Source organism: Rhipicephalus sanguineus, chromosome 8, assembly GCF_013339695.2.
Source record: "Rhipicephalus sanguineus isolate Rsan-2018 chromosome 8, BIME_Rsan_1.4, whole genome shotgun sequence".
NCBI classification, from domain to species: domain Eukaryota; kingdom Metazoa; phylum Arthropoda; class Arachnida; order Ixodida; family Ixodidae; genus Rhipicephalus; species Rhipicephalus sanguineus.
In genome coordinates, this window is record NC_051183.1 from 69726473 (window position 1) to 69740395 (window position 13923).

The following is a 13923-nucleotide window of genomic DNA, read 5'->3' on the forward strand; positions in this document are numbered from 1 at the left end:
TAAACGTTAATGCGGTACTGGCTCATGATACCGCCACTCTAGTGCCCGTACAAATGTCTCAACTTTCATGCTTGTCCCGCAGAAACAGGCAGTACACCACAGAGAACGCCGAGCGGCCGTGCAACGCCGCTCGCGTGCGCGGGCTGGCTCGGGCACGTCATGCGCACGTGACCATGCATGCGCATGACGTGTTCATGCGTATGTGTCAAGTGAAGAGGGCAGGGAAGGGATTTGGCTTGCGAAGGCTACACGGGGCGAGTGGCAAGGGTTTGAAACTCGCCTCCTCGCATCATGGTTTCGCGCCGCTACAAATTATTGTTTTTCTCAGCTCGTAATGAACCGATTTGAAAAATTCTTGCGGCATACTGCTCTTCATTCGGCACAGAACAACTTCCAACGTGTAACTAAAATTTGTTATGTGGCCTGGTGAGGGGCCCTTTAAGGCAATGACAAAATTGAACTTCTATTGAAAACGCGCCGAATGGGACGGACGTCTAACGCGTTGGAGGTGTTATTCGCGGAGGCCACAGTAATGACGAATTACTTTACCGCTCCCAGAGGGCAACACCATCCCTCCGACCGGGAGAGTGGTAGATATAAAAGGCGCGTTCGTAAAACCTCCAAAGTCTGTGACAGTGGCGCAGTGAATAGCGTGCCCGGCATCTGTTGTTGCTCACCGAGCGGTCGTGGGTTGGATGCCCGTCGACGGAACTTTTTTCATTGCCATCTCATCGTGTAAATTTTTTCCGTGACGGAAATACGGCACTGAAGTCTTGGCGGACGCCGGCATAAAACACTTTCGTGTTCAAAAGTGACGAATATGGCTGGCACAGGCAGCTGTTCGGGAATAGGAAAATACTGTGAACTCAAACAAACGCGTTCATCAGGGTAATTGGATACAAACGTGCACCTACACAACCGGCGCACAACCGAAATCTAAACAATCGGCAGATAAGCGACCGATCTCTAGATCGTGTCGTGGTTTTGGGATGTTAAGCCCCGACAATTATAATTATTATAGATCGTTCTCATAGTTTTTTGAATTGTTCGCACACGTGGTAGTTTCACACAGCGACCAGGTACACCAATATAGCATGACCTACAGGATGAGCAGACCTTGCACACTGTATTGCTACGGCAATCGAAAAACTGTTTTCTGCGCTTAATTTCTCAACAAGAAGTTTGTCTGTAGCACATTGAGTTTCCATTGATCAGAACTGTGGCCTGGTATTTGAAAATGGTGTGTTACTGTTTTCGGCAGTTTCCCCGTCATGTCCGTGCGACCACAGTTTAATGTGCCTGTAATTGGCTTTCATTTATTTCGAAAATGGATTACTTGTTATACAATAGCATTTCATCATGTAAGTAAACTACGAACTGGTGCACGTAATAGTCGATTTTGCATGACGGACATATTCGCTTCTGATGCTTTTACTTTTAACGTGATTTTGAAGGTATTCGCAAGCATTACATCTATGGCGAGAACAAGCTGTTACGTTGGCGGTACGCTTGCTTTCGCATGATCTAACGTGTTTTACAACCTTTATTACAGCGATATGTGGCTCTTAGTATTTGAAGGGACGTGTTATAAGGTGCATGTTGATTGACAACATCGAATAGTTATTACAGAGTTTATTATTGGTATTTGGGAGTACATGCGAATATTTTATCATCACTGCCAGCGCCTGGCTGTACTGTGCTTCAAGGTCTACCCCCTCTGTAAATCAGACCAGCACCAGTGTTCCACATTCCTCTCCCACCTTCTTTTTTATTTTGATATGAATTATACAGACCCTCCCACAGCATTTTACAGCGAAAGCTGTTATGAGATCACAACAACGACCGTTTCTGGTGCCTTAGTTGTCCACCGCCGTCGCCGTCTCCGGTGTCCGTAACCGCTATTGCATGAAATAAAAAAAAAACGAGAAAAGAATAATTATCCGGGATGAAACGCGGTTCTAACATGGGCCCTCTGCGTGGCAGCCCAGCGTTCTAACACAGAGCCATGCCGGTGCTTGAAGCTTCTTTGCATAAAGGCCCTATACAGGCTTCATGTCGGTGAGGAACCACATTAAAGGGAAGCTGAAGCACTTAAAAAAAGGACTTTGGAGTGTGTAATCATATTCTGATCCCTGCTGAATTTGAAAACCAATATAAGAGTTCATAGAAGCGAACGCAAATAGCATTTCTTGGCAAAAAAACAGTGGCTACAGCCGCAGGGCTTCTTGAGAGTCTGAGCGAACGCGGTGATGTCAACTTCGATGTGCGCGTCATCGGCAACATCAAAGCATGGCCTTCGCGATCAGTTTCATCAACGCGCGCAGCCGGAACTAGTCACGGAGGCCACAGTTGGAGATGCGACAGTGCTTCGCGGCTCCCCGACTATGACGCAGTTCCGATTAGTGCGTTTCCACGTCCACACTTCGGCGGGTTCGAGTGGGCGGAGCAAGACGAACTTTTGTTCCTCGTATTTTAAAGCTCCTGCTCCCACAACAGCGGAAAAAATTACGCCATCATCGACAATATTGATGGTCCCTGTTAACAACAATGTTTTTTCGAATTCTAAAAGAAATTCAGCTTCTCTTTAACATATCCAATATAGCGTCGTAGAAGAGTAAAATAACAACCAGGCATCACACAACGTGAATTCGGCAACAGGGCGTCACACAATGCGAACTGCGCAACGAATGGGTTGTTGAATACTTCCAACCCATTACAAAGGACTCTGCCACAATTCTTCATCGCCATCAGGCACAGCATCAACGAAGTGCTTTGCAGGTGTTTAGTGGGTATCACGGTTCTTCGCAGAATGACAAAACATGGCATATTGGCTGCTTCCCTGCTTCACAAAAATTATGATTTATGGCTTAGTAACTACCTCGCAAGTGCACTTGTATTGGTAGCCCCAAGAGAGTTTACAACGGCATCTAAAAATGCCACTCTTCCAGCTGTCGCTGTGAGGGCTCATTCACACTGGGGAATCCGCCCGCCACAGCGACCGGAATTCGCGCGCCGCCGAAATTCCACATTGTTCACACCACTTAGCAACCGCACCGCCGAAACTAGGGCGTCTAGTTGTCATCGTCCCTTCGCGCGAAGGAACGCTGGCGTCGACGCGCTCGGCGTTGTGTACGCGTTGCGTTATGGCGAAGCGCATAAACAGGAGCAGGGTCGTCGAACTGCTGGACTTGCTGGAAATTTTCTGGCGATGTCTGACGAGGAGAAAGATGCATTCGCCGAACAAGAAACGACGCAAGCAGTTGTAGGTGGTTCGTCCTGATTTGCAAGACGCGATAAGCTTGGTCGAGCCGAGATAATGCTACCCGTTTTGCGAGATCGCGATGATGTATTGCAAAGATGCTAATCGCGACAACACATGGCAGTTGTCGAGAGCTACAGGATGATTACGAAAGACATCGCTGTTCCTGCGGGCTTCGACGACTGCGATATTACAAGCGCGCCGCCATTTTTCGAATGTTCGACTCGCGTTTCGATTGGTTCGCGGTGAGGGAAGCCGGCGGCAGCTGCCGCAAAAATTGGTCCAGGACCGATCGGCGCGGAAAGGGATTTTCCGGCGGATCTCGCTACCGCCGAAGAGGATTCCGCGCGCTCTCGCCGCCGAATGTCTCAGTGTGAACGCGCCCTGACTGTGCTGCGCTTTCTGCGCAGGACTGGCGTTTTTTTTTTTTTTTGCCGTCAAAGACTGCGTCGCCGTGAGGTTCCGTACAAAGTAGAAATCTCTAACATCGCTTCCCGCACCGTGTATTTTATATGCGAGTGAATGTGTGCGAGGGGCTTGCCGATGATTGCAACTCCAGCGGGGAGGAAACGCGCCGTCTGTCCCCGTTGTGCAAAAGGCGCATGGAGGAGTGAACTGCGTGGCACCGGCAGCAACCGCGTACATTGAATGGCCAGGCGATGTGCACGGCCACTATCGTAGTTTATTTCACCACCTTCGTTCTATCGCCTTTAGACCCTCCACCTTCTTTCTTTTAGATGCGAAGTATCTTAAGGCCGAGCTCAATCCGGTGGTGTGCGGCGTGACCACCCTTACTGCGCATGCGCATACCCTCTCCACACACCTCCTCTCCACTCACCCTCTCCCCTTCCCCTGTCCACTTTCACTATCCCCTTCCCCTCTCTACGTTCCCTCTCCCCTCCTCCTCTCCCATACCCCTCTCCCCTCCTCCTTTCCACTCTTCCTCTGAAACGCGGGCTAGACATGCCGAAATTCTCTCCTGCGCAACGCCGCGATGAGCTCGAGCGCATGCGCGTCCCCTCCCCTTCTCTCTCCTCTCCTTCGCTGCCCCCCTCTCACCCGCCTGTCGACCGCGTTCCCCGCTCGCCCTGTGAGAATTAACGGCCAGGCTAGATGGAAGATACGACGCGCGTAGAGTCCCTGTTCGCGTTCCACGACGCGAGGTCGGTAGCATGCCCAACGAACGCCAACGGAACGCGATCGTGCAAGTGCTCCGGCTTCGCATCGCCTCATGGTCCCCTTTAGCGGGAGATGGTGTAATTTTGTCTTTCTTAGGGCTGAAGGTACATCTTTTCCTTCTCCTGCCTTGAAGTTATGGGAGAGTAATGAAGAAATACATGAAAACGCAGGCTGAGGGCACCAGTTGCTGACCTTATGAGGCGAATTCATCGTGTCGGAAAGCGAGCTACAGCGAGATTCTGTCTTGAGCAACTTCTCATTATATCAAACCTCCGTCCTCCTCTGAACATCTATAAAAGTCTCGAAGTGTCATACAAATGACCTTAGTCTAATGTTAAAGATCTGTGCGCTACGCTCAAAGATAGCCTGTCAGAAAAGCGTCTAAACCAACGACAAAAACTCGAACATAATTCTCTCTCTAGAATTTAAACGTGTACTTCTCAAAATATCAGCTACACTATTTATGGCTCCAAGTAGACAGGAAATTTTCCATCTGCACTTATGTATACGCGAGTTGTCATAGATTACTAGAAAGCACACTTGACCTCGGAAAGAAATATTTGCACTTTTCAGAAGTGTTGTCTTACGGAAAAGTTACAAATCTACGGAAAGCTTTTAAAGGAGTTAGATGTATAGCTGTATTTAGCGGGAGTTTCTCAAGTGCTCTGAAGCTGATCTCAGCTCGTACTTTGTGTAACGTACGGGGTATGGATAACCCAACAACTGCTTCGCCACTTTTATCAGCTTTAAAGAAGCCCTGTGCGAGTGCGTATTAGTGTATTAGCTATACAGTTAAACTTCTGCTGAAATTTTACAAAAGACAAAATGTGTGCGTTGAGGGTGTCATGCTGATTTGCCTGTTTAAATGTGTGATACGCGAAAGATGACAATTTTAGCATGGCGCATGACATTTCTATTTGTCTGGACCGACGGTGTTGTGCAGAGCTTTTATAAAAACAACGCTACGAGCAATGCTGGTATAAAATGTATGGCGTGCATTCAAGGTTAAATGTGTATGCGCCAGGTGTACAGCACTGTCAACTGAACCTGTACATGTAAAGCTGACAGCTTTATTTGCTGAACAGTAAAATATCATTTGACGGAACATTTCAGGTATTAAGGTATTCCTCTATTAAGAGTACACAAACGGCAAATATGTTCTCAACTGCTCTTATAGGCTTCATGCTGTGGGCAGGAATATCAAGCGAGTACAGTGAGTGTGAGTAACGATTTGATATATTTTACTTTGTAGTAGTGACGAAACATCTTCGAACCCTACGCTTATTGAGCGGTTTTTCTTTATTATTTGCAAGAATTCTTCACACGCTATGAAACGTATTCACTAGAACACGTCACTGCTAGAGGAAAAATTGCATGAACCTAATCAATGGCACCGCATAGTTGCACCTATTGTATTCACTTTAGGAAAAATGCAACACACTTGTCGACAGCTGAGAAAAGCCGTACGTCGAGTATCGGAACCTGCGGATATTCAACAACCTGAGCGCAGATTGAAATATCAGCGGTTAGGGGGAGCGTATTAGACGCTATTCAAGAAGATGCCATGTTGAGGCACCTATACATGGCTTGATAGTATTATCCACATTCATAATCTCCAAGGAAGCATTTTTGCCAGGCTAGCACACTACTGGTATCGGTATTGTACTGCCAATGTAGTTGCAGCACTCACAGTGTTACCGATCCTTTCGAAAACGTCTTAACTATATAAATGACAAATATGTAGCCATATATGCCGAAGTTTATAGTTGCATGGATCTTTTCGTTCTTTTCTAATTGCTTGATGCGGTGAGATTCTGCCCTGTTATTCTTTAATGCAACTGATAGCCTCACTCTTGTTTGGAACAATTGATTCTGGTTGCCTTTACTAGTTAGTGAAAAGCGAAAATTCAATTGGAGTGTGCTTAAAAGCATTCAATATTTCGTTAAACTAATACAGAAAACGTACTCTGACTCGTAGATGACTGTCAGCTACCAAATAATTCTGTTCTATTGAATGGAACAGTGAATAACAGTCAAACTCCTTGCGTACAGTACACTTGTCAATGGGGAAACCTGTGGACCGAAGGGTAAGAGCAATGGACTTTCCAAAATCATAAAAATACAGATTTTGTTCTGTTGGCATGTTTTATTTAAGACGTCTATGCTTGAAATATAGCTCTGATTGGCTCTAATCGTTACACATCAGGGCATAAAGAGGGAGAGAGAGAAAGGTTAAGTGAAAGGCAGGGAGGTTAACCAGAAGAAAGTTTTTCGGCTTGCTACCTGCACAGGGGAAAGGGTAATGGGCGATAGAGAGGTAAGGAAGGAAATAAAACGAAAAATGGCGTAAATATTAGATATATCTATTTGGAGACCTTTAGATCAATGAGAGAGACACGTAACACGCTACATATGATTGTAGACAATAATGCAATTTAGGAATTCTGATTTTGACTATTGGTGACTGCGCATTGGAACACTCATTCATGTTCGCCATACATTACAAAAGAAGCACAGTTTACAGTGGTGGCGCAAGGCTGAAACCAACATCGGAGCTTGTGCTCGACCTTGCTTTTTTGAAGTTTTTGCTAGTGATGCCAAGCTTTTGCTAGAGATGGTAAGTTTTTTTGCTCGCGGCACTAAGTAGGTTTAGCTTGACTCTCCTTCTCCGGCTTCGGTCGGTTCTCCACACTAGGAATGTGTCACGTGGTTTTGGCGGGAACATGTCTCGTGACTAGGTGTTACGTGGTTCTTGGCGGGAACACGTCACATGACCAGTTGTTACGTGGTTTCAGTCACGTGGCTAGCTGCTACGTGATGTTGGGTGATCTTTAATCACCTGGCCAGTTATTGATGTTAACTGATTTTAGACACGTAACTGTTACGTAGTTTTGGCGCGAACATGAGAAGTGACTGGATGTTACGTCTTTTTGGCGGAAACATGTCATGTGACTAGCTGCTACTTGATGGAACATGATTATTAGTAATATGACTAGGTGTTACGTGGTATTACGTAATTTTAGTCATGTGACTGGTCATGTAATTTTAGTTAGGTGACTGATGTTACGTGATGTTTAGTCACTTGAGTAGTTCTTACATGATGTTTTGTGAGTTTAGTCACGTGACTAGTTGTTACGTGATGTTGCGTAATTTAATCGCGTGACTAGTTGCGTGACGTTACGTGATTTTGGTCATCGTACTAGTTGGTACTTTATGTTACTTGATATTTAGCCACGCAAGATACTCGCCCATCATAGTTAGTGCATTTCATGGGCGTACTTATCAGCGCACGTGTTGTGGGAGCGCAGCAGAGCAGGAAGAATAGGGCGAAATGAGCGCGAGCCGGGTTCAATTCGGTTCGCACTACACGGCGCAACGAAAAGCTTTAACAGTTCCGCTTTTAAAAGCAAGAAGAGTCTGAGGTAGAACTTGGAAGCGCATAACTGATTTCTACAGATAGCGTTCAAGATGCAAAGGACGACAGAAATTCAGGTTCGTAATTACTGTATGATCTATGCGATCATTTACAATTTAGTACCTAGAAATCGATGTTGGATATTTGTTTGCATGCAAACCGAGCACGAGTGTTAGAACGGGTGAACGGTGAATCCGAATGCGACGATAAAACACGCTAAGTTTTCGCAACTTCCAACAACGAGATGGCAAAATTTTGTTTATTGTTTAAATAAAAAGAATGCAGTTCGTTGTCGTTTTTGTATCGTATTTTGCTCGCAATAGTTAGCCTCTTTACTTAGCTTCCATATACTAATTGATTTTTCACGATTGATCGGCACTAAGTGGCACTAAGAAAGAAATGTGGCGAGCTCTCGAAAGCATCTTCATGCATGCGGCTGTTTATATATTTTTTTGCCCTTGCTTGAAGTAACACAGTGGAAACCAAGCGACATACAAGAAATCAGCAACTTTTTGATGCCTTGAGCACTATATCAAAGTTCACACTGCCTTAACAGGCAACCCTGTGTTTCTAGATGTTACTACATGTAGATCGTGAAAACACAAGGAGATGCTGCGTGCACAGCCCATTTCTTCGAAGACATCTCATAGGAACAATCCACTTCTCTAATGTCATACTATAAGGCGTTGTTCTTTTCACTACAATGCATTAAGGTTTAAAGCGAAATAGTGCGGCCGTATCTTAACAGTAAAATACAGTGACGGCAGTTTGAGAATAAACGCGGACGAGTTGTAGCTGCTAAGAATAAAAAAATGCGTGAAAGTTGCACACGGCATAAGCGCGAAATCATTATAGGCGGTAAGTTCTTATGCCGAAAATAGTTATTGCTATCAGAAAAAATTATTTGCAGCTCACGACCTACTCTTACTAAATAGATGAGTCTGCAGGAAATATTGAGCAAGAACAGGAACATATATGGCCTATTTCTTGGTTGCTATAGGGCATCGCAAGAAAAGAATGTGTCGTTGGCTTCCATAATCAAATTACGTCTGAGTTATGCATGCCAAGTCTTAACCGCACAGAAAGATTGCAGCATAACTGATGCAGTTGTCATGTCAGTTTCTTGCATTTTGCGGCGAGGCCCTAATAGCACTTTCATGCTATTTGTGGCAGAAGTGCACCCCTAGCCATAAGAGATAAAGCAGAGTGGCTTCTTTTCGGCGGATTCCAGTTGGCATACAGACATGCTTCAAAGAGGACAGGTGGGTTGACTATTGGTCCGGTTGGTTCTGCTGCTTGGTGGGCACCATAGACAGAGCGTGATCTACTGTCCTAGCACTTGAAGTCTGCTGGCAGCGTCCGACCATGAAAAATAGTATGAACTGTTCTTGAGTGCCAAGCGGCATTATCGGTGTGTTCGCATTAGAATAGCCGACAATACTCTTGCCGACCCGGTGATACCTGTCCTTGCGAGGAGACGCTAGAGCACATTCCTGTCCGGGATATATGTTCAGAGACAGTTCCTGGCGTACGGTCTAATTCACATTGAGAATAGACCAATGTCTGTAGAAGGTATTCTTACATGTCGTCGACAGAAGAAATCGCAGGGGAAGGCGATGAAGGCGCTACTTACTTTTTTTTTAAAGGAACGAACTTGGACGAGCGGCTGTGGCAGTGATGTCGCGTACCACACAAGAGTGATAGACTGTGACTGACTGTGTGTGCACTGTGTTATGAACAACTGTCTTTCTCTTTCCTCTCCATCTTTCAATCTCCTCCATCCTGTTCCCAAGTGTAGGGTAACAAACCGGTTGTCCTAAACTCGTTAACCTCGCTGCCTTTCCTTTTCTACTATTTCTTCTTCTTGTGGCAGAACTGAAGGACACCACATTTACAGTTGAAAGCAGGTATGAGGTGGTTGCTGCTGGGAAATGTACATACAATATTGTTTGAGCCACTGAGGATGGTTTTAAGCAGTGGATTGTCTGACGTATTAAATAATGTAAGTTAAGTGCAAAGAAAATCAAATTATCAACAGAGGCAACATATATGTTTAGGCGATATTTCTAATAGAGCTTCCTGGAACATTCAACCATCTTACAGGATTTCCAAATTGATGTGACATTTGCACTTGTGAAGAAAAGGTAGAAAAAAAACTAACTGCGGAACTTGCTGCACGCGCGCCAACCTCAGTACGCGACGCTAGCATTTTCACCTTTTGAAACATGGGTAGAAAATATTGCCGTTACTATTTGGCATGTTGCTACTTGCGCATTTGACAGGTTAGCAAACGTTACTGTCAGTAAACGTTACTGTTAGTAAACGTTACTGTCAGCGTTTGCCGAAAACTATCATCATCATACCGGTCCGCGGTTTTTTCGTCATCTTCAACTTCCGCTTCGTTCCACGAACACGTGCGCCCGGCGCGCTCTCTCCCGCCGCGTCGATTTGTCCGAATGGCCAAGAAAGAGAACCGAAGAGATAGAAATAAAAAGCGAGAAATAAAGAGAGAGAAAGAGAAAGCGAGAAATCGAAAGATAGACAGAAAGAACGAAAAATAAAGAGGAGAGAAACGTGACGTAAATTCACGTACGACTAGCCACGTGATATTTCCCCGCAAAAATCCCGTCATACTAGTCACGTGGCATGTCTCCACCAAAGTTACGAAACACTAGTTTCGTGACGATATCCCTCCAAAATCACGTAACACTAGTCATGTGGCACGTTCCTGCCGAAATCGCGTATCACTAGTCATGTGACGTAATATAACGCAACACTAGTAACGTGACATGTTCAGGCAAAAAAATCACAGCATATCCACGCAGTGAATGATGATGAGTGGGCGAAGCTGCGGAGGTTCATCGGTAAACCGTGAATCTTCCGTGAATTTTGCCCAGTACATCATCACCGACGTGAGATCGGGCGCGTTTATACTAAAGGTTCGATGAGTTATGACGACTTGCAGCTCACTTTAATTTTACATGTACGCTGTGAATTTTCATTGTTTAGACAACCATTGCTTTAGAAAAATCTGGCGTCTTTCGTTAAGCAGCTGGCGTCTTTTCGTTTTGCTTTAGAAACATCTGGCGTTCTTTCGTTCTGCTTTTACAAAACATCTGGCGTCTTTCGTTGGTTTATTTCATCAATCAACGGCGTTTTGAACAAAATTTTTATTGTTTAATCACGCACAGGAGAAATCTCACCAGGCACTACCTTGGAGGTAAACAATGGCTGCTAATGGGAATGAGAGACAGAAGAAGTCGGCTTTTAGCTAACACTTACACTTCTACTTCTACTAACGTTTCCTACTGGAACATGCCAATTGCTGCTAATGGGGAATGAGAGACAGAAGAATTCGGCTTTTAGTTAACGCGCACGCTGCGAATTTTTTATTGTTCAACAACGCACAGGAAAAATCTCCCACCGGCACCACCTTGGAGGTCAAAGCGTAAGACTTGTTACGGACTACGACTACTACTACTGCCACTACGACGACGACGACGACTTCGAGGGACGAACGGGTGCCGCCTTAAGGAGCTTCGCCCCTAAAACTCGTAACACTTGTGACGTGGCATGTTCGCGCGAAACCACTGTGGTATAAGCGGGGCAGGGACACACGGTCGTGGAAGGGCCGCTTCTTCCTCGGGAGTCAGTAAGAGGGAGAGACAGAAAGCCATAGATAGAAAAAAAAATTACACCATCTCCCGCTAAAGGGGACCATGAGGCGATGCGAAGCCGGAGTACTTGCACGATAGCGTTCCGTTGGCGTTCGCTGGGCATGCTACCGAGCTCGCATCGTGGAACGCGAAGAGGAACACCATGCGCGTCGTGTCTTCCCTCTAGCCTGGCCGTTAATTCTCACAAGGCGTGCGGGGAACGTCGACAGGCGCGCTAGTGAGAGGCAGCGTAGGAGAGGGGAGAGAAAGGGGGAGAGGACGCGCATGCGCTGGCCCTGGTCGCGGCGCTGCGCAGGAGAGAATTTCGGCATGTCGAGCCCGCATTTCAGAGGAGCCAACCGAGGCAAGCGCTGGACTGAACACGCGCAGCGCTCTACCTCTAGAAGGAGAGGAGACTAGAGGAGGAGAGTAGCGTATGCGCCGTGAGAGCAGAAGCGAGAACGCAGGAGAAGCGCAAGCAGGTGCTGGTAGAGAATTGGGGAGACTAACGCGCAGCTGTTGGAGAGAAGGAAGGAGGAGAGTCGCGCATGCGTAGTGTGAGTGCGGACTACAACGCGGCGTGCGGATTACCACGCCGCGTTACATACCCCCGAGCAAGAGATACTTCGCATCTAAAATAGAGAGAAAGAAAGGGAAGAAAGAGACGAAAAGGTGGAAAGACAGAGAAATAAATAGATACAGGGAGAAGGATTGAGAGAAGCAGACACTAAAAGATAGAACAAAGCAAGCATAACCTTGTATAGTAGAGTATTGGAAGGGCTGGGAAAGTGAAGGTGAGATGGTAAAGGCCTAGCCAAGCCAAGACCAGCTAAGTGGCCACCAGCTCTGCTGTGACAAAGCGTTGCGTGACTAAGAGCAATGTGCGTTAATTTTTGGGTATATCACGGGTACACATCTGTTCCGACATGTATGCGCCTTTCCATGCTATTTAACAATGCCTAAATTAGTTCCGAAGGTACGAGCTCGAATTAGATGAATAAATGAATAATTAAAGGAGCAAAATGGTAGGCGTTCGTGTGAGCCACCTAACGCATGAAATGACGCAATTGCAACGAGGAGCAACTAACACGCGGTGTTTATTTGCAATGTCGTGCGTATTAGCACGTTGCTTAGAAAATCAAACGACGCCAAAGGGGCGAAATATCGTTCTCTAAGTCTGCAAGAAGGAGTTAACGGTCTGTGAGAAAGCTCATCGGACATGCCCCATTGTAGTAGTTGTATAGTGGGGATTCACGATTCCAAAGAGTGTAATGAAGAGAAAGAACTCGTCTATTCTTATATATGCATTGCTATTATTTATTTATTTATTCTTTTTATTGGCATCAGCATTCAATACTCAAAATATTATTAAAAAAAAAAATTTTTTTGTAAGACAACTTCTTGGCCAATCCCCCTGAGTGGGTATGAGCCATGCAGTAGAGGCTACTACTACTACTACTACTTCAACTCTTCGTTGTCCGCGAAATTAAACTGATGCATTGTGCTTTCTGACCCCGTTGAAGACCGGTCTTCGAGGCGGGCGTATGTGATACGCATATACGTATTGTGACATGCTACTTCCCATTAGCCATTAGTCTTATTAAAAAAGTTTCGTGCTTTTCCTGTAGGAAGCCACGTCCCTGGGGCACTACTCAAGCGTCCCAACATCCGTTCATTTCTAGAGTTCACTTATTATGCTGAGAGAGCCGACAGTAGCAACCACCGCGAAGATACTGGAATGCAGCACTTGGTGTAGATGCGTCACGCAGGGTTCATGATTCCGCAAAAAATATTAGCCTTTTACTGGATATGACGTAAGACATGTGCGTAAACTGGCACCTGAAATTTTACACTGCGTTTGTTCAGGCGGTCAGAAAAACCGGCATTTAACGGTGACACAGTGGCGGACATGACGCGATATCCAGATCCAAAATATTTCAGCAATAGCGCTGCAGCAGCGGACACGTGCGGCCGATAGATGATTTCCGTGTTAATTCAGTTTGCTGTATTTTCACTAAATTCTTTTTTGCTCCCTTGCAGGTGTCCCGTTATGACTGATCCATTGTGTACGCAGATGCCCGGTGCTCTCGGTCCCTATCCCGTTTGCTGCCCAACGTACATGTGTTCGAATCATTGTTCCGACTGAACAATGATGCCTTCTTGTAGATTCCTTTCCCCGTCATATTGAAAGACTGCAGCACGACATAACTTCTGTTCGGCATGTTGTTTCTTGTAGCAGTAATTTCGCAACGAAGCGAAACATATACTTATAAAGAAATTCTTTATTGTTATTCGCATATAAGCGCCAGACTTTTCGTGATTGTTAAAGAGAACTCTGCTTTATAACAGTCTTTGCACAAGCTTTTGAAAAGCTAGATTACATCAATTCGAGACATTCAATATGAAACGGAGAA

General features: G+C 45.6%; 1 protein-coding gene across 5 annotated transcripts; it reads left to right on the forward strand.

Moving 5' to 3' along the window:
* Positions 1-4917: 4917 nt before the first annotated feature.
* LOC119402059 (uncharacterized) lies at positions 4918-13640 on the forward strand. 5 transcript variants are annotated; one of them, XR_005185620.2, is made up of 6 exons: positions 4919-5203; positions 5552-5657; positions 6417-6525; positions 9027-9115; positions 9727-9855; positions 13550-13640. XR_005185620.2 is itself a non-coding variant. In XM_037669140.2 (5 exons), exons 1-5 carry the CDS (start codon positions 5146-5148, stop codon positions 13561-13563), a joined length of 309 nt encoding a protein of 102 aa, XP_037525068.1. In that variant the 5' UTR covers positions 4918-5145; the 3' UTR covers positions 13564-13640. The 5 variants fall into 5 exon arrangements, 2 of the variants coding, with proteins under 2 accessions (XP_037525068.1, XP_037525069.1); XM_037669140.2 differs by lacking the exon at positions 9727-9855 and having other exon boundaries at positions 4918-5203; positions 5616-5657; positions 9030-9115; XM_037669141.2 differs by lacking the exon at positions 9727-9855 and having other exon boundaries at positions 4924-5203; positions 5616-5657.
* Positions 13641-13923: the final 283 nt, after the last annotated feature.